Consider the following 21909-nt stretch of genomic DNA (forward strand, 5'->3'; position numbering starts at 1 on the left):
GATTTTTTTTTGTGTGTGTGTGTTCTGCCATTGTTTCTGAGTGCTCTTTTTGAACAGACCAAATTATATGGCTGTACGTTTACACAAATATGTAACAAATTATTTTATATCCTTCTACATCCTTTACATTTTGTTATTTGTTATTTTAATTTAGTTTATTTGTGATCGTTACTTTAATTTAAGACTCATTAGTGGGCCTCTCTAGAAATTTTAAACGTGGAATATAGGTATGGGCAAAATATACAGTAGGATATTGATATCGGCTAAAAAAAAACACACATCTTCCTATCCCTAATTGTAAGGCTGAGCAAAGCATAAGAAGACTTCATAGGAGGATGCTGAGCACTGACTGTACTTTATATAGCACATTTTATAAACATGACAGTTTCCAAAGTGCCCCACAGACAAATTAATAGACAAATAAAAAGACAGTAAATCATAAATAAAATCAATAAATAAAAAGTGTTAAAATGCATGAAGCTACTAAAAATGATTTTTAAAATGAATAAAATCCATCCATTGTTTTCCGCTTTATCCAGGACGGGTCGTGGAGGCAGTAGCAAGAACAAGGAGTCCCAAACTTCCTTCTCAAAACACACTTCCTCCACTCCTCCTCCTCTCAACGTGGAGGAGCAGCGGCTCTACTCCGAGCTCCTCCCGTGGAAGTGAGCTCCTCACCCTATCTTTAAAATAGCACCCAGCCACCCTGCAGAGGAAACTCATTTTGACCGCCTGTTTCTGCGATCTTGTCCTTTCGGTCATTATCAAACGCTCATGGCCATAGGAGATTTGAATAAAATCAAATAAAAAATTAAATAAAACTAAATAAAAGACACAGAGGACCACACAACTCACGTGGTCATAAAAGCCAGAGAGTAAAAGCGGGTCTTAAGACAAACTGCTTTATACTGCACATGGATTCTACCTGGACGACTGAGGGATTCTTCACACATCTCGAGTTTATACTGCAGTGTTACATGCATAAAAATATCTAATGCAAAAAGCGAACAGTTATTACCAAAAAGGGGCAGGGCGGGGCATACTGTCAGTGACCTGGAACCCTCCCCATGATGTAGGAATGTGCGAGTGCTTTCCGATAATATTTAGTTTATGACATCCGCAAAAGTGGCAGCATGATCTATGTTTTATTGTTTTCATTTAAGTGGACTAGACTGACCCGTGCAGTAGTGAGTTGCTCCGGCTCCTGTCCTGTTCACTTTCTGCTCTCATGGTTTCAATCTGGATCAGCAGCTGTTCCTGAAAAACAAAATATCATGGCATTATATTTAGACACTGTAAAGGTGCATTGTGTAACTTTTTGTTTGGGGGTCACCTGCTTTTTTCTATGGATATGTCACTAATCTGCTTAGAATGTTCCACAGTATGACATTAAACAGATCTATCTTACATGTATTAAATTACAGATTACACAGTGCATCTTTAAAACTGTATAAAGTGAAATATCTGTACTGTAAATTCATGTTTCTTTACCTTTTCATGGTGCGACTCCTCAATCAACTTCTTAGTGTGATCTAGTTCTCTAATGAGGGAGTTCTGGGCAAAGACAAAACAAGAGTTAAAAGTCCTATATTAGGCAAAAAAAATACAACAAGTTAACAATTCACTTTCAGTTTCTTAACATTTTTACACAAAGAAACAAACATTGATGCATTTGCTCATGTACCTTCTCCTCCAGTGCAGACATCCTCTCCTTTAGGTGGAGCTGTAGCCTCTCGTTAGACTCAGATAAAAGTTTGTCCACAGTTTCAGAGAGGCGCTTGTTGTGTTCCTCGTTCATCTTTTCTCTCTGTCGCGCCTAAAATATGCATACATAGAATTTTTAGTTACTGTTATTCCAAAAAGAAACCTCACAATTCACAGTACAGTACGACCAAAAAGCAAGTCTTTGATTTTCTTTCATACACACTGTCTAGTACATCATTATTCACATCATTTCACTGCCTGATAAATCCAGACTGATCTCTCTCTGTATTTTTTTATACAGACTTACAGCAGTCTGGTGCTCACACCCTCAGTCGTGTCTCGAGCCAGAACCAAGCATAATCGTCCAATCAGATTTGTTTATTTCAGTGACTTACGTGAAACGAAATGAGCTCATTGGTCACATTTCATTTATAAACAAAATTACATTTCTCTCACCTCAGATTAGCAAACTTTAGCCCTTTGCTCAGAAATCTGCAATGTTTTTCAGCCCCCTGTGACACTTTTTCCTTTATTTTTCCTGATACAGATGGCTCATGCTTCTCCCTGATTGGCTAATCGACCTGGCAATCACTCTCTTTTGAACTCAGGGAGATTCACTGAAGACCAGACTCTCATCTATGTATTGACGAAGTGTGTATTACGAAGTCCAGGCAATGGGTTTTAGAATGATGACAAATTAAGATTGTTGCCACAGTGCAGGGGTCTCCAGCTTTTTTCCTCTGTTGAGCTATCTTCATAAAAACGAAAATGCCAGAGAGCTACACATTTTAGTGGTTGCAAGAAATTAAGAAAGTAGAAGTGCGATGGCAAGCTTTAGACTTTGTACAGTTAAGATGCCTATTAAAAAGTAAACCATTATTCATTTATTAGTGCGGCATCAAAATGACATATTTACAACGCACATAATTCAGAAATCCTTTGGCGAGCTACTTGGAAGGGAGTGAAGAGCTACTGATAGCTCCTGAGCTACAGGTTGGACACCCCTGCCATAGTGATTAAGAATCTAAAAATAATCTTTTATCTTTACAATGGAAAAAAAGTCCTGAAAATGTTGCATAATACAACAGGAAGCTGAAATCCATGCACACACTACGATTCCTGACCAGGTTTATGAAAAATCTAACTTTCTGAATGATTGAGGAGTATAGATCAAATTGAAATAATGTACTTTTGCTTCTAAAGCTGTCACAGTTTTTTTTTGTTTTGTTATATTCTGATTATTGTGATAAACCAAAACTTCACTCCCTTGATAAATACAATAAAAGGAAGATTTAGTCATATTTTCAGTCTTTTCGCTCTCTCTTACCCGGAGCAGTTCCTGGTTCTTCTCTTCCAGTTGAGCCTCAAGTTGTCGTAACCGCTCCTCCACGTTCCCGTGACGCTCCTCCGCCTGTAAACAACAATAAAATAATCATTGATGACTTTTGTTTATGTTCCAGAAAATAAAAAAACATATCTTCAAACACTTCAGTGCTTTCATTAAAAATCTTCAGGTAACAGTTATATTTCCTTTTAGATTTCAGACTGAGTAAATCTTGTATTCAGGACTTAAAGATTGCACAGTTGGGTAATTAAAGATGCACTGTGTAACATTTCTCTCCATGGAAATCTTATTGCTTTGTCTAAAATGTTCCACAGTAAAGATTAAATTTATCTATAATGAATTACTGTATTTCTGACCAATATAAAATGAATAAATGGAATAAATAAATAAATACATGGAAAAAGCTGAGCAGTGCATCCTTAAGTAATTCGTAAATTCATAAAAAACATTTTATAATTTTCATGTCTTGATGTCGCTGGGCACTATGGGTGGGGCCTTAAGTGATTAAACTGTTGGCACTTCCTGTTTACGTTTTACCAGGAATTGTGGGTTGAACTTGAGACACACATCTTGACACAAAACAACAAGTATAAATAAAGAATGAACAATGAACAAGTATTTATTTTTAGCACATCAGAAGCTGCAAAAATGTTCACTGAAATATTTGTAATAATTTTTTTTACATCAAAATTAATTTCAGAGTCTGCATTTCAAAAACATCCTGAATATTTGGGATCTGCTAAACTGTAAAGCAGATTACACCTTGCAATGTGTAAATTGAAATCACATGTTCCTGTGTTTACATTTTTAAAACGTATACAAACTCAGAACAGGTTGGGAAGCCAGGGAACGTCTTCCAGAAATTAACAGAATATTGCAACTGTGAAGTAGTTTTATATGAAGTCTGATCTCACCAGCTTTACATACTCTGTCCATTTAGATCACATCTTGTAAAATAAGTCCAGCTGCACTTTCAATAAAGATGAAACCTTTTTCATCGTGTAGATCTCTTGCACAGTGTCAATCCAGTTCTCAATTGTTGGTCGCTCATGTTTAAGCAGAATCCCTTTAATTTTTATAACCTACTGACCTTGTAGTTTAGATTTAAGACCTAATGGCAAAGTTTTATCTTTATTTAATGCAGAAGACTTTATATGAACAGTTTCAAGTGCGATTTCATGACTTTAAATTGTGCATAAAGAGCTGTCACTGTGTATTGTGTGTTTGTAATTAATATGAACAATAATAATAAGTAGGTAGAACCTTTACTTTTCAATTAACAGGAATTTTATCAGTCTGTAATGTTTCATGGACTTACTTTAATCATGTGACATATTTTAAAACTGCCCGACTGCCCCAATAACATGACCTGGAATATTAAGTGTTTAAATCAAACCAGACGAGGCCCAGAGCCCGAATGACGTCCAAGTCGCTGCGGCGTGTGGAGCGCAAATACAAATAAGGTCTGAACTCACGGCTGCAATTCCAAGACAAAACTCAAACTATAAATGGGTAAAAGACACAAGGCCACGCTAAAAATAGACTCCAGTGAGTATTACATTAGTCACATAAACAAAGGCTTCCTCAGCAGCTTCCCCTTCTGAATTTACTGTAATAGGTATCACTATAAAGGGACAGGGGCTGAGGTAGTGCTGAGCTAACGCTGTTCTAACTATACACACAATGCCCAAGTACTTCCTCTCGGGGGAGATCCTGCAGTTGGAAATAGACTGGTTCTCTCAAAAGTACTCTGACTGTTTACTCTACATGTGAAACGGCAGCTACGACTGAGAATTGCTGCTGAGCGACAGTGGTTAGAGCCGTGGACCAGAGGGTTGGATGATCGATTCCTGCGCAGTTCATTCCTGCTCTGTTGTTGTGTCCTTAAGCAAGACACTTCACCTGCATTGCCTTAGCATGAAAGTGGTGTCTGTGTGTGAATGATTGGAGGGGGTTGGAGGCTTCTTTAAAGTTCCCGAATTACACAAAATTGACTCTTGTGAGCTTTAATAAAAGTGAAGAAATGCATAGAACACTCAGATGGCTGATGTCCAAAAGCTCTTTTTATTTTTAAATAACATTTTGTACTGCTAGACAGAGACATGTAGCCAGGTTGGAGCCACCTAGTGCCTCCGCTCAATTTAATTTCTTTACAGCGACTAGGTCAGGAATCGGAATACACTAGACGGTTCGCAAAAACACCAGAAGTGCGAGTTCGGGCACCGGCCAATCAGCGAAGAGCCATACTTTCTGTGTTGGCAACGATTCCTGAAATCGAGGATTTAAAGCCGGAACAAAGAGAATGTTTGGTGAATTTTATCAGGGGGAAAGACGTTATTGTCCTTCTTCCTATGGGATTAGGGATAAGCTTAATATAGCAGTTAGCCCTGTTAGCAGCGCATTACATACGTCACGACCAACTGGCAGCGATTGGTTAAATGAAAAAAGTACCCGTCTACCGTCAAGTGAATGAATCCTAATGCTGCGAGGTCAGTTAGTTTCCACGAAGTGAAACCAGCTGATAGATCATGCTAAGAGACATGCACATCCAACAAAAAATGCAACTGCGTGCTGGGTCCAAAGGCAAAAATAGTCCCAAAAAAGAAAGGTCTGTACTGCCGTTCTTTGAAGCTCCCAAATTTTGATTTCAATGAACACAATGTAACAACGTTTCGGCCAAAAAGTCTTTCACAGAACATTTTCCTTGCTTCTGAGGAAGGCTTTTTTGCCAAAACGTTATTTAATAATAAAAAAAATCTTTTGGACATCGGCCATCTGAGTGTGCTGTGCATTTTTTCACTTTTATTTTGCTGTTCCTTGCATTTGCACTTCTACAAGAACTTTGGTGTGGTTTTCTGTTTCATTTGATCTTGTGAGCTTTAAGACACGCTATAATGTTGTGACCTCATCAAAAACAGACTTAGAGTTGTGTTTTGTTTCATTCACACACGTTTGAGTAATCATTTATTATTAGTTTGTCTACATCTCTATAGCTCAAAATGCTCTGTGCCACCTTTTGATGTCATGTAGTGGTAATTAACAGCAACTTTAACCTTTAGTTCAGTAGAGATTGTCAATTCCAGGTATGAAATTACCCAAATTATTCTAGTGAAGGTGTTTTCTGTTTAAGAGAACTGCAGCGTTAAACATGTGTGAATGAAACAAAACAACTCTGAGTACGTTTGTAATAAATAATCATAACATCTCTTCTTTAACGGCCTGTGTCGGGTTGGTGCAGTACCTTGGTAAGAGCCGCCACTCTCTGAGCGAGCTCCGCCTCCACCTCTGGGAGAGTCTCTGCTTTTCGGATCGTCTGCTGCAGCTTCTGTTCAGCCAACTCTAGTTTCTCCTGAAGCTGACGATTTCTATCCTCAGTCTGAAAAGATAGAAATATGTGAGATATAGTGAAACATTTTAAAAGACGGTCCATGTCCTTGTTTACATGGAGATGTTATAACTTGGACAGATGCCCTGATCCAAAAATTGGTACAGCCGATATCCTGATTGGACTTTTAAACTGATGTTATACAACTATTTACGTGTTGGCCTCATAATGTTTGAACTTTTATTTCTACAAAGTCACTCTATAGTTACTTGAAAGACAAATAACAGCTACATTTGGGTCAGTTTTGTCTTATTTTAGTTTAGTTTGAACAGAATAGTCATTTTTGCATGAGCTCCTCTGCAGGTGTAATCTTATGGGTGCAGTTTGGGTGAGACACACTGAGATACACAAGATAAATATGACCTATTGTTTCATCCAATGCAAATGGGGCATTTTCTGCATGAATTAATTGTATATTGTCAGTTAGAGCCTTAAAAACACAGCCTAATCTTGTGACGCATGTGTGTATTTCAGTGCAGGAGGACGTGATGTAATCTTTTCCCTGTGTAAATACGGAAGTGCGTCTGATCTGATCCCAGGGTAAACAAAACAAAGGCGTAATCGTGGAAATTTTCACTTTTACGCCCACGCAGAGCCAGAGGTCAGAGAATCGGATAAGACTAAATATACACACTGTGAGTCAAAAGTCTGGATACACCTGTTCATTTTTTTCCTTTCTTTACTTCCATGATTATTTCCATTGTAGATGATCACTGAAGGCATAAAAACTATGAATAGACACATGGACATGGAATAATAATATTTGATTAGATTTTTATTTTATTTTTATTTTAAATATCCACCCTTTACTTTGGTCACTGCTTTGCACTTTTGGCATTTCTTGAGCCTGACGTGGCACAGCTGTGAAGTGAAAACCATTTCAGGAGACAGGAACCTTAATGAGAGAAGGCCAAAGATTTGCAAAGGATGCATACTTGGAAGATTTGAATATAAAATATAAAAAATAAATATTCATTTTACTTTACTTTTCATCAGCATCTTGCTTTTAATATGATGTCTCCCATTTGCATCTTAAATGTAGAAAGTAGTCAACTTAAAGTTTTTATTACATTCATTACAGTTTGACTGATGGTGTAATTAACATGCAGAAATGATCAATTTGAGCACTCTACCAAAATATTACTGTTATTATGACCTTCACATATCTTTTTTGCTAATTTCTCTGACCATTTTATCTATCCTATTGTATCTGATTTCTGATCTCTCATTGAAATTGATAAGTATGTCCATTATTTTAATTTAATTGTATATTCTTTGGCACCATTTTTACATTTGATAGACCCTGCTGTCCTTTTGTTTTTTAGTGCAATGTTTATGTATGCTTAAAAGGTTTTAAAAGTCAATAGAAGGAATTGTATAATATTGAACTTCACCTGTCTGAAGAGGGAATCCTTGTTGGCCACTTCGTTCTCCAGTTTGTCGTTGAGGTCGTGGACTGATGTGGCCTCTCTCTGAGCCGCCAGGTATCGCTTCTCCAGAGTCGTGATCCTCTCCTCCATGTCGTCCTTCTGCGCCATCGACTGGAAATGGAGATGAAACTTGGATTATTGCCTTTACTTGGTGTAAACTCTAAGTAACAGTAGTATAAGTATGAAAAAACATCACAAATTCAAATCATCTGTTTAGTTTTAGCCAGTTTGCCCACCCTTCCTTGCACTAATGTTTGTTTTAAAAGATCCTATATTACTGTATTTTCTGCACTATAGGGTGCACTTAAAAGCCTTTATTCAAAAAACGACTGCACGCCTTATAATCCAGAGCGCCTTATATATGAATTTATTGGGGTGTCTTAGTACGACTTTAGTAAACTACAAAGTCGCTCCACTTGCAACAGGAGTCAGGAGCATCAGGAGTAATACATACTGCGATTCCTTTTAATATCAAAATGCACCTGTCAAGAGACACACTTACAACGCCCACTTTAAGGCTGTTATAAAGTTAAAGTTAAGCTGTGTGGGAGCAGTGGATGAGAGAAGACGAACACACATTCACCAAGACAGTGAGACAGCGCCGAGCGAATTACGACACGATCTGCCAACGGATCGTGGACGCCTGGGCTAATGATCAGTATCAACTGTGGTCCGAGCTTTCACCAAGACCGGAATGCGAGAGGGATGCGGGCGTGCTGGACGCCGTAATCGCCCAACTGTTTGAACAATTATGAGTTACTGTGAATATGCTTTAGCGGTCTCAGACAGTATTTTTTTTACGCGTTACTGAACAAAGTTGAGAGTTATTGTGAACACATTAAATAAAGTTTGACTGACTTATCTAACTGTTGTGTTTCATTTAATGCGCCTTATAGTCTGGTGTGGTTTATATGTGAAAAAAGTTTGAAAATAGACCATTCAATAACAGTGCGCCTTATAATCCAGAGCGCTGTAAAGTGTGGAAAATATGGTACGATAAATTGATTCCTGTGAGCTTTAAGCCATGTTATAATGTTGTTACCTCCTCAAAAACAAACCTGGTGTTGTGTGTTGTTGTTTTTTTTTATTCACACATGTCTAAGTCAGCTTTTATTATTAGTCTCTCTACATCTCCATATCTCAAAATGCTCTGTTCCATCTTGTGATAGTGTAATAGTAGTTTTCAAAGTAGCCTTTTACCTTTTATTTTGTAGAGATTGGAAATTTCTAGGCTGAAATGATCCAAATGTTACTAGTGAAGGTGTATGGAGTTTAAAAACACAGTGGAGCACTTCTTGTAATACCACATGACATCACAAGGTGGAACAGAGTGTTTTCCGTTTGAGAGAAGAAGGGTTTGTGTGTTAAACATGTATGAATGAAATAAAACACAACTGCGATATGTTTTTGACGACGAAACAACATTATGACATCGATCAGTAATGGCGTAATTTGGGCCCTTTGACCTTCGACCTTTGACCCACCTCTCTCAGGTCCCTCTGGAGTCTCGTGTTCATGTCCTCAGACTTGATGAGGTCTTTTCTGGCCGTGTCCAGATCCTCTTCCAGCTCATTGATCCGAGACGCCATCGCAGCCATCCGCTCCTTCATCTGCCCCAGGTCGGCGGTCTGCCTGTCCACCACCTGCTGCAGCTCGCCCACTTTACCGACCACAGGGGGCGCTATGTCCTCCTCCTGACTGAGAGAGTCGTCTGACGCGCGCTGTGGAAGGAATACAGATTTGTGTGATTAGAGCAGGTGGAAAATTCCCTCTGTATGGGTATGGACGCGATCAGTCATGTTTTTTTTCTTTACTTTTACCACTTTTAGATACATATGGAAGACATCAAATACATGAAGCAAGATATATGGAAATAACTACAACATTTTTTTTTATATTTGAATCCTCAAAGTAACCACCCTTTCCTTTGTCGAAAAAGATTTAGTTGCATTTGTCTTTAATTTATAATTCTGTATATTTTGCTTCATATATTTGATGTCTTCCATATGTACCTAAAATGTACAAAGTAGTAAAAATAAAACCTGGTACTGTAGATTCCCTTTCCTTTAGCAATAAATGTTTTCTGAATTCCCATTTACATTGTGTCATTTTCATTTTTTATTGACTCAAGAAAATAATATTAACAATAATTTAGCAGAACTGTTCTTATACCAGTGTCACGCATTAATCTGTAAATACCTTAAGCAAATCAGTGAAAACCAGAAGATGAAAGCTGTTAACACTCTGGCTAAGTATTGTGATTGTGATTTGTAGGGCTGTAATGAAATCAAAATCTCTTGATACGATATTAACACGATATGCATCTCACGGTACGATATTTATTGTGATATTTTGGAGAGGCTGAAATAATTGTAGATGGAACACTTTTTTTCTTTGTAAAATACCTTCACAAGATTTAGACATGAATTATTACTGTCACAATCTCAAGAATTCAAGTAAAAAACATATTTCATGTTATTTGCGCTGAAATGAATCATGGGATATGTAGTTCCCGATGTTTATAAGCTGTTGCTACTATAAAACCATGTATTTAAGCAAAGGAACTTGTAATTCAACATATTGTGACACCCTATGATATTATTGTGAGACTTTTGATGTTACGATACTACAATATTTCGGTTATTGTTACATTCCTAGTGATTCGTGATAAATGTTTAAAAATAGCATTCTTCTGCCTTTCACATGTTTGTAGAGGTTTAAACTACAGGTACAAGTGTTTTAAATAAAGACAGGACATTTTGTTCTTTGTAGAGGATACTCTCCAAAAATATTCTGCCTTTGTATTTAAAAGCACATTTTGTAACTTTTCTGGTGGAGAGCCCGTCACCTGCTGCTTGTTTCTATGCACATGTATGTATGTGTGTATCTCTGCTTGGAATGTTCCACAGTGTGACATTAAACAGCTCTATTTCACATTTATTCAATTACAGGTGGTTTTATAGCTCAAAAACACCTAGAAAAACATCATTCTGACTGTGAGCAGGGTCGCCTCTCCACAGATCTGACCTGTAACTTGGTCTGGTTTGGTCTCCATGCAGACAGAAAGGTTTAATGCCATACTGTGAAACATTCCATACACAGCAATAACATCTCCATGGAGAAAAAACATTTAACAGACCCTCCACCAGAAAAGTTACACAATGCACCTTTAGTAATTGCACAAACTCAAATTGCGATTTGGATTAAATAACGATTAATTGTGCATCTCCACTCGGAAGCCGTTCAACTCAGAATGTCAACACCAGTTAACACAGAAGAGAGATTTGTGTAACTTAAACCTCCACTTCCACTTAAACTGATTAATGACTTCATTAATCAGTTTAAGTGGAACAATCTTGGCATAAAAAGGCCAGCAGGTCACGGCCATTGTTTTATCCACACGATGCCTCCTCAGACTGGCACGGGTGTTGGCAGACTTAGACTTAGACAAACTTTATTGATCCACAAGGGGAATTATTTGGACACAGTAGCTCACACATCACAATATAATATAATAACAAAAATATAAAAGGTAATTCAAAATAGGCGAGTTTCATTGTTGACAAAAGCGCGCGTTGCATGCTGGGAATTATTTTGGTCAGTGGTAAGAAACACTAATTCAACATGACGGACGGAGCGAGAAAGCACGTAAAGGGTATTGATCCCGGTTATTTATCCACTCTAACGGCAGAGGACCCAAGACCATTTGACCAGAAATTGGTCATAAGCATCGATGGACGCCAAATCACCCTTTTCAACCCCGACAAAAGGTGGACCAAACCAAATTTCTGGTCGGAATCGCCAACTACCTGGACAAATATTCACTTGGGCGATATCCACAATGACTTGGTGGAAACTCCTGGGCCATTCACAGCAGAAAAGATGAAAACCTCCAAGAGTCTCGATGCGTTGTTGAACTTGTTGGAACAGTTTGTTAGGATCTTCTACGTTTGCTTTGCGAATCTTTGAAAGTCATTTAATTCGCCGTTAGCGGTTCTTTTCACTCAGAATACGAAAAAGACATTTTCCTTCTTCCGTGCTTCTATTTGTGCATCCGATAATGCAGCAGGAATTTACCATTATCGGGGATAAATACGCGAGGTTGCGCACTGTGTTTGACCGCTATCGTGTTTCTTGCCTCCGACCAAAATATTTCCCAGCATGCAACAATAACAATGACGTCAGCTCAAACTCGCCTATAGCAAAGTAACAAAAATAACAAGAGACTGGTGTCAAATAAGGCATAATTATATAAATGTATATGTACCAGTAAAAATAAAAACAATAGAACTATAGTAATACAAATATCTCTCTACTCTGTGGATTGAGTTTGTTTTTTGTTTTTTTTGCCATAAATGCAACTAAACTGTGCTTTCTTTGTAATGCCACTTTGAGTTATGTGAGGATCCCATTTATTTCAATTGAGACTTTGGGGAAAGTTTACATGGAGATGTTATAACTTGGACAAATGCACCGATTCAAATACTGGTTCGGTCGATATCCTAGTTGGACATTGGACTGTTTACGTGTTGGCAGAGAAAGTCTCATAATGTTACTTGAGACATAAGTAACAGCTACATAAATAAACGCAACTAAACCGTGCTTTCTTTGTAATGGCACTTTGAGTTATGTGAGAATCCCATTTATTTTAATCAAGAACTTGGGGAAAGTTTAGCAACTAAAATTTGAAATAAAGAAAGTTCATTTGTGTAAACCGTTCAATGTTCATGTGCACCAATAAGTCAACACTGCACTGATTCTCTGGGAGGCTTTAAAACTGTATAGAGTCTGTATAGAAAGTATATAGTGTGTGTAGGACAGGAGTACATTCATACCATACTCCCTACGACTCTACAACAACAACTCACCCTTATGTAACAGATAACCCTATGTCCTGTCAATCATCATATCATTTTTGCACTGTTTTTCCTTACAACTTCTTGTATAAAGCTGAAATATATGTTTCTATTACTATTTTATTTTGATTTGTACATATACATTTATATAATTATGCCTTATTTGACACCGTCTCTTGTTATTTTTGATACCTGTGAATGTATTATCACCATTTTTGTGTTTTACTCTTTGTTATTATAATATTTTGTGATGTGTGAGCTACTGTGTCCAAATAATTCCCCTTGTGGATCAATGAAGTTTGTCCAAGTTTAAGTCTAATTATGTCTATCGAGCTTATTCAATGTCGGAAGCCTCGTGCAAAGTAATATAACTAGAAAGACTATGGCGTCACCCACGGCAACTTCTGGAATAAGGTGAATAAAAATCCTACTATTTAGTTCTGGTTTAGTGCCAAATTTGTCTTTTTAACGAACTAATAGCTTCTGAGACCATATTTAAGGCTGATCTGTTTTATCCTTTAAAGACTATAGACTATAGTTTGTTATGAATGATACTGCACTTTTGTATTTTTACAGATTTTTTTTCTTCGTACCTTTCCGTTGGTGCTGGGGATGCTCTCGCTGTGGTTGACTTCGCTGGTTCCATCGGCCTGACCTCGCTTTATATTGTTCTGTTCCCTGAGGTAAGACAACTGAAAAAAAAACAATCAAAAATATATTAAATTCATACAATAATTTAAAACTACATTTATTAGTCCCTCACTTCATCCAGTTACAGAAAAATTATTAAACATCTTGGAGAGAGTTAAGTGTACGTCTACAAAATAGAAAGGCTTCAAATATTTCTGCTTGAGCCGACAGATTCTTACAAAGCCTAAGGTCAGGTTTAATTATACTTGGGCTGTCAAAAGTATTGAAAAAAAACTAATCAATGTTAAAACAAGTATTGAAACTAGATACTCATTGGAACAGGTAAGATTTACTGCACCATAAATGTAGAGAACTGAAGCTTTCAAGCCTTTATTTCATGAAATTTTGGCTTATGAAAACTCAAAATTCAATGTCAAAAGGTCTGGTCTGGTCAATGTAGCTGGTGGGTTAGTACATTCAAAATGGAAATTGTCTTCTTGTTGTTTCTCATGAATGAATTTAACAGTAGCCAGGCTGCAAAATAGCTATAAATAATGTAACAACCATTATTTATTAATGTCCCTAAATTATAATAGCATAAAAATGTAATATATTTACACTTAAAAAAAAAAAAAAAAAAAAAAAGTCTTACATTAGGTGAGTTTACAGGTAAATTTAAAAAAATTTGAATATTATGAAAAATATCACTATTTTTTGTGACTCATTTTAGAAAGCCAAAACAGTATATTATATAGATTTCAAGACTTTCTTTCTTGAAATTTTGGCTATGAAAACTCAACATTCAATGTCAAAAGGTCTTGTTCAGTAATACTTTACAAAATGCAAACCTATTTTATGCTCTTTTTGTCCTTGTTTTGTTGTTTTGACACTGTTGGACAACTATGTGGCATTTGAAGTGAACATCAGTGAAATTTATTTACCAAAATAATGCAATGTGCATCACAGTTACTGATCAAAATAAAAGCATTTTAGAGCACAACCTTCACCACTAAATGATTTACTGCACCATAAATATATCGTATGTAGTTTAGCACTGTTAAAATAGCAAGAATCAGCCTTAAGACGAGCCCCAATAATAATCCAAGGCAGTTGTATTGTGAGTGAATGTAATGGTTGGTTACTACATTCAAAATAGAAATTGTTTTGTTGTTGTTTCTTTAATCTGTCCACTCTGTAATGACTTTAACACTGGTCAGGTTGCATAAGAACTATAAATTATGATTGGTAATATGCCTAAATTATAATCCGATATATTGAAACTTTTTTAAAATCTTACATTAGGTTAAAAAAATTTGAATATCATGAAAAATGTCAATATTTTTAGTGACTCATTTCAGAAAGTCAAAACAGTATATTATATAGATTCATGACACAGAATGAAGCTTTCAAGCCTTTATTTCTTCAATTTTTTATGATTATTGCTTATGAAAACCCTAAATTCAATGTCAAAAGGTCTGGTTTAATAATACTTTACAACATGCAAACTTATTTTACCCTGTTTTTGTCCTTGTTTTGTTGTTTTATCACTATTGGACACCTATATGGTATTTGAAGTGAACATTGGTCAAATGTATTTACCAAAATATTGCAATTTCCATCACAGTTACTGTTCAAAATAAAAGCATTTTAGTGAGCAACCTTCACCACTAAACGACTAGGCAACCACAAACGACCACTAGGTTAAAAAATTTGAATATGATGAAAAATGTCAATATTTTTAGTGACTCATTTCAGAAAGACAAAAGCAACATATTATATAGATTCATGACACAGAGTGAAGCTTTCAAGCCTTTATTTCTTGAATTTTTTATTATTATGGCTTATGAAAACTCAAAATTCAGTGTCAAAATATCTGGTTTAGTAATACTTTACTTAATGCAAACCTATTTTACCCTCCTTCTGTCCTTGTTTTGTTGTTTTGACACTTGGAAAACTAGTGGCTTCTGAATTTTTAAGTGAACATTGGTGAAAATTATTTACCAAAAGCAGTGCAAAATAGTGTGCAAACCTCACCACTAAACATAAGATTTACTGCACCACAAATGTATCATATATGTAGGTTAAAATAGCTGTTAAAATGGAAAGAAGCGGCCTCAAGACGAGCGCCCATAGAAATCCGCGACAGTTGTATTGTGAGTGGATGTAGTGGTTGGTTAGAGGCTCTGTGCATTGAACAAAAGGTGACTGCAGCGGAGAGGAGGAAACTAGGCCACATCTCTGTCCCCTGGGTCTGTCCCTGTCACTCATCTCAGCAGAGCAAATGCACCACGCAGTTTGGAAATGAACAGCTAAATCACGGCATTCTGTGGGATTAGCACATGGCGAGCATTATTGAGCAGGGCGTGACAAAAATTATGATGTTTTAGATCACTTTCGCAATACTCTGTGTGTGTACGATGAGCAGGGACGGGTCTGTGACAAAAAATGAATCATGTTTTTTCATCTTTTGCCTTATTAAAACTAATAAAAATGGTGTTTAATACTGAATTCATCTCCTGAACATTAAAAGGTGGTAACTTTTCTGGTGGAGGGTCCTAGAATGTTCCACAGTATGACATTAAACACATCCATCTAGCATTTATTAATTGTAGGTGTTTCTATTGCTGAAAATATACAATAATTCCTTCTGTGAATGGGGGTGACTCTCCACAGATCTGATTTGTAATGTAGCGTAGTGCTGTAACCTTCTTGTCTCTCCTGTAGGGATGTAACAATAACCAAAATATCGTCACAATATATCGAATTACAAGTCTCTTTGCTTAAATTAAAAGTTATGGTGCAGTAATAGCTAAAAAAAAGACTGAGGGAACTACATAGACCATGATCCTTTGCTCCATTTCAGTGCAGACTACAAGAAGAAATAACAGTTATAAGCACTTTTAAGTCTTAGTTCTTTGGATTAAGTCTTATCAAGGCGTTTTAAGAAGAAAAAGTCGCATATTAACAGTTTTAGCCTCAAGAAAATATCGCAATAAATATCTTACCGTGAGATGTATATTGTGAAAATATTGCGTAAATATAAGAGATTTGGACACTGTTACATCCCTAATCGTGAGCCTTCCCACCATTTCATGAGCTTTCCTGCGATATCGCAATAAATATCGTACCATGAAGTATCGTTACACCTCTACTCTCTCGTGATAGATTTTAGAGAAAGCAATAACATTTCCATGAAGACAAACAGGTGGCGGACCCTACACCAGAAATGTTACACAGTGCATCTCTGTTTGTGTACAAGTCTCTCGATGGCTTAGCACCAAAGTACATCTGTGACACGTTAATGCCGAATGAACCATCTCGCACTCTGGAGGAGCTCAGGGACCGGCCTCCTGCTGGTGCCCAGAGTCAGGACTAAACACGGGGAGTCAGCGTTTCAGATTCATGCAGCTAAAACCTGGAACAGTCGTGCTGAATATGCAAGATGTGCCTCTAATTTGACGCTGCTTAAATTCAGTCTCAAAACAGTTCTGTTGAGCCCTGATCTGCCCAATTATTATATTTGGATTTAAAACGTGAGAGAGATTTGTCGGATGGAGCAAATCACTTATTCTTTGAGAGTACACAGAGAGCTTTTCAATAAGAGATGGAGACCTATGTTTGCTCTATTATTCCAGCACACTTAGGATGTTTTTACTGTATTATTATGATTATGATTATGATGATGATTATTTTTATTTTGAATCTGTTTTTTTATTGTATATGTATAATTGTTTCTGTTATTAATATAGTTTTTTTCTATATTGGTTGACTCTAACATATACGTGTAATCAGCTTTATAACTATGATGTACAAGCTGTGATATCTTAAACATAATAAAAAATAAAAATAAATAAACTGTTCTGTTCAGCTGCATATGACAAAGATTTTGATTCTGCACTCTTCTCTCTCATTTAATGTCTCTCTTTTTTTTATTTTATAATGATTATCTATGTTTTGATTTGTTTGTATTATGATTTTTATGTATTTTTAATTCTGTAAAGCACTTTGTACGAATTGTGCTACACAAATAAACTTCCCTTGCCACCTTAAACGATTATTGTTATCAAGACACGAATATTTCAAACGCGATTCATTTCATTCATTCATTAAGTTGATCAAAAATGCGTAGAAAAACATGCGTTGCCTCTCCACAGATCTGACCCGTGACGTGGCCTGGTAACAATCTGACCTGTCTTCATGATTATAGCAGGTTGTCTCCATGGTTATACAAAAATTTAATGCCATATTGTGGAGCATTTTACGCCAACACCTTTTTAAATGTTTCACTATATCACACATGTATTTTATTTATATTATTGTTGTCATTGTAGTAAAATTGCAAACTCAACTAAGACACTAAGGAATAGACTTGATGCTGACTCCGATACCAAAATGAATGAAATTAAAAACACTTCTAATTTAGACAGCAGAATGTGATTTTCAACATTAAATCTTAGTACTTTCTATTCTATTCCCATGTGGTCTTCTATCTGTGTAATCCCTTCTAATCATCCTAAAGAGAAGAGAGAGGGTTAATTTCTCTCCGTTTTAGTATCTATAACCGCTCAAATGACTATCTAGTTTCGATATGTGTTTTATTATCGCTTAGTATCTGATTTTTGATACTTTTGACCGTCCTACGTGTAAGGTATCCTGTCTTTATCGGCCCTATTAGTGTCTGAGTGCGCTGGTATCTGAATGAAGAGCTGTAAGAGATAAGGGAGGACCAGATAAGGACATTCCAAGCATTTGTTTATATTGTCCTCTGACCTTTGACCCTCGAGATAAATTCCGTCGCTGCTAATAGTCCCGTCATTGCTGGTAGATACAAACCTACAGGGAAATACAGGGTTCTCACATGTTTGGATGGGTACTCACCTCTTTGTGTGAGATGGTTAACTGTTCTTCTAATGCGCTACATCGTTCCAAGGCGACGCGTAGTCTCTCACGCACCTACAAAACGAAGAAATGCGTTTTAAAATTAAGAAATAAAACTATGTAAAAGGAAAGTAGAAAGATGAGGGTTTGTTTTTCTGTTAGAGTATGTAGAATATCAAATATATGATCTAATTCTGCATAGCTTCCAAACCAAACAGACATTGCAATATAATCCATTCCATAATATCTGACACCTTTTAATCATCACTGTTGTTAGTTTTCTTCTATAAAAATATTACACTGGTGAAAAAGCTGACAAAACAAACACTATCCAGGGACATAAATTTGCAGAGCTGGATTAATATGTATTTTTGATGATATCACCACATAGTTCATAGATCTTCTGTTTAATGAAGCTCTATACGTCAAACACAGAACACGAAAAAGGCAATAGGAATAGTGAGTGGAGAAAAGTCTGAGTAAGTGTCAGGTGAATTTAACCAATCAACCATTTGGTGACTTCTTAATGGGGCTTCGTAGCCGCCAATCCCTGGTTCTTGAAGTAAATTTACCTTCACTTTTTCCATAGACTTAAAAAAAATACATATTAAAAGTTTGAAAGCTCGGGGATAATCAGCTACATGATGATTAATTATGACAAGACCAATAATTTTATTCAAAACGGGTTGCAACGGGTCCAAAACTAAGCAGCTCGACTTTTAACTTTAACCCAGAAACACGAGAGCATCTCACCTAATTTAGCCTCCCTCCACTGGCTCCCAGCGTCTTATAGAGTTGATTTTTTAAATTATTTTATTTACTTCTACTACCTTGCTGACCTGATTCACCTTTATGTCCCTTCTCGCACTCTTGGGTCAGCAGAACAGCTCCTGTTCACCGTCCCAAAACTTGAGCTTCGTAGGGATGGTGTTTTTTCTGTTGCTGCCCCACGACTTTGGAACCAGTCGCCTTTAGAGATTAGACGGGTGGAGTCTGTACATGTTCGTAAATCACTCCTAAAAACACACCTTTTTCACTGGCTTTTAACAAGTGAGCTGTACATTTCTTGTTGTTCAGCATCTTATTGTTTTCTATGTTTTTTAGTAGTTGTATTGTGTTTGTATTGTGTATTGTGTTGTACTGCGATTGTTCTAGTCTATCCTGTGTTTGTGTACAGCACTTTGGCCAGCTGTAAAGTTTTAAAGTGCTTTATAAATAAAGTTGGTATGGTATGATAAAATCTGTTTCTGAAATGTTATAAACCGCCAAGTTTTAAAACATTTCACAGAATCTTGCAGTTTAAATGTGCTTTTTGGACTTAAAACTACTGCGTATATTAACTGGTTAGCCTCCGCGATGCTTTTCAACACTCAATATTTGAATTTTTGGAAAGGCCTATAGGGAAAATGAATGGAAAATTTACTTCCAGAAATAGTGTGGACTTCAAAGTGGACTGCTGAGCTCCATAACTTATATAGATATTAACAGTAAATCTGATCAAATGGAAATCTTGGTTTTTGAAAATCCTGATATGATTTTTTTTTTTGGCATATTGACTACCCATATAAGCTCAAAAAGAGTTGATTTAGCGTAATCCTCCATCTTTAAAGAAAACTCCATTAAATCTTGCGTGTGTATAGTCCCCGTACCTTCTCGTCCAGGGCTTTGTGGTGTTCAAACAGGGACTTTAGAGCCTTGAGCACCTCCACTTCACTGGAGACTCCGGCTGGACTCTGGGCCTGCCTCTTCACCACCGTCATCCTCAGACTGCGCTCATGACGAGAGACCAGGCACTCCAGGTGCTCCAGCAACAGCTACAACACACAGACAGATCAATCTAAGTAAGGTCTTAGATTAGTTTAGTTCAGGAGAGGTGGGCAATACCAGGTCTGAAATTATTCAAATTATTCTAGTGATGGTGTGTGCAGTTTAAAAACAGTAGAGCACTTCCTTTATTACCGCATGACACATGAAAGGAGTCACATGAGTATTAAGAAACAGAACTCCAGTTATGTTTTCAATGAGGAACTCCAGTTATGTTTATCGAGGAGGAAACACCTTTTTTTTTTCTTTTTTTTTTTCTGTATAGCTTTACTATTTGAAACAGCATCAGTTAAATGTTGTATACTGTTCAAACTTTTTTTTTTTACTTTTTATTTATGCTTTTTCAAATTTTTAGCAAATGTACATAAAAGAATAAACAGTCTGAAAAACTGAAAAATAAAATACCTCATACTTTCGAGTGAGCTTTATAAATAGACCATTTGGACCACCGCTTTTTCAAATTTAGCAGCTTTCAGTCTCAAATAAAAGGTTATTTTTTCCATCCCATAAATTTCCTCCATTATATCTGTCCACTGCTGTAATTTCAAAGGGTCATCCTGTTATTACTTTCTCACTAGCCAAGGGCATCACTTTAATCAAACAGAAGTCTTCTGTTTGAATGTTGTTTTCATGCAACAAGCCCAAGTACAAAACACGTGGGTCATTGGGTATTTTATAACCAAATACCTCTTCCATTACAATTGCAAAACTTTCCCAAAAGAATTTAATTTTAATACATTTCCAAAACACACACATGAGAATGATTGACACTCCACTCACCACACTGTCTCCAACACAAAACTGCAAACCAATTAAAACTAGATAATGTTTATTTTATCTAGCATCATATTGTGTATGATTTGAGTTATTAGATATTTCAGATTTATAATTATGCATATTGCCAGTTATGGATGTTGAGAATATTTAGTAAGTAATAACTGTGAAGATTGAAGTCACATTTTAAATTGTATAAAAGAATTTCAACAACAATCTATGGTCAAAAGAGGTTCACTTTTTTTTGTCAAGTGTCATTTATCTGGTAGTAGTCATTCAGAAAGCTAGATTTTACAAAGCTGGTCACATAAAAAAGGAATGGTGATGTTTTAGATTTGAATGTAATTTCGCTGTGGTTTGGTCACGGTGTCAATAAATAAATATATTCACTAAAATCGTGACGTTTCCTTTGGCAATAATCGTAACACTAACATTTGTGATAGCAGCTGCCATATTCCTATTTTAACTACTGATTATTAACCCTTTATAAAATATCTGTATATATTTTGTACTGACCCGTGTGTTGTTCCTCTCGGCTTTGAGCTCTGCGATCTCCTCCTCCTTCTCCAGAAGATGCTCTCGACAAACGTTCAGCTCTTTAGTGAGGGCTGCAAACTCCTGAAATCATACAAAGTAAAAAAAAAACCATGTGAATAAAGACTTTATAAATAAAAATAACATAAAAAGACAAGACATTTAAGGAACTCTGTCTTGTATGTCTTTTTTGTTTTAGCTTTAATGACTGGAAAAGAAAGTAAGTTGGGAGATATTCGTCAAAAATGAAATGCTCCTACTGTTTCAGAACGGACTGATATAAATCAACGAAATTCAGATTATGGAACTAATAACATTTTCTTTAAGACACTCCTCAGATAAAGGAGAACTGTACTGGAAAAAGTGGAAATCTCACAATCAAAACAAAACTCAATGTAAAAATATTTGTATACATCTTTGCAGGTGTCACTATGTTGATGACCTCGTATTTTATTTTTATTTTCATTTCCTCCTATTTTTTTTCCCTTTTGTTGGTCGGTCTGATGATTTATTGTTTCACAATACTAAAAATTTGTGTATGTAAATGCG

At 36.3% G+C, this 21909-nt stretch overlaps 1 protein-coding gene across 9 annotated transcripts in view; it reads right to left on the bottom strand.

Moving 5' to 3' along the window:
* The window catches only part of ppfia1 (PTPRF interacting protein alpha 1), an 88576-nt gene that overhangs the window by 42795 nt on the left and 23872 nt on the right, over positions 1-21909 (bottom strand). For all 9 annotated transcript variants that reach the window (XM_055154775.1, XM_055154770.1, XM_055154774.1 and 6 more), the window contains exons 3-13: positions 21343-21444; positions 19878-20042; positions 18229-18303; positions 13314-13412; positions 9349-9585; positions 7829-7975; positions 6291-6425; positions 3032-3115; positions 1685-1816; positions 1492-1554; positions 1178-1257 (exon numbers count right to left, since the gene is read on the bottom strand). In XM_055154775.1, coding sequence (XP_055010750.1) covers positions 1178-1257; positions 1492-1554; positions 1685-1816; positions 3032-3115; positions 6291-6425; positions 7829-7975; positions 9349-9585; positions 13314-13412; positions 18229-18303; positions 19878-20042; positions 21343-21444 — 1319 coding nt within the window. The remainder of the gene's footprint in view (positions 1-1177; positions 1258-1491; positions 1555-1684; positions 1817-3031; positions 3116-6290; positions 6426-7828; positions 7976-9348; positions 9586-13313; positions 13413-18228; positions 18304-19877; positions 20043-21342; positions 21445-21909) is intronic.

The sequence above is a fragment of the Boleophthalmus pectinirostris genome, unplaced genomic scaffold (assembly GCF_026225935.1).
Source record: "Boleophthalmus pectinirostris isolate CB_2022bp ecotype Guang Dong unplaced genomic scaffold, ASM2622593v1 HiC_scaffold_19, whole genome shotgun sequence".
Classification (NCBI taxonomy): domain Eukaryota; kingdom Metazoa; phylum Chordata; class Actinopteri; order Gobiiformes; family Gobiidae; genus Boleophthalmus; species Boleophthalmus pectinirostris.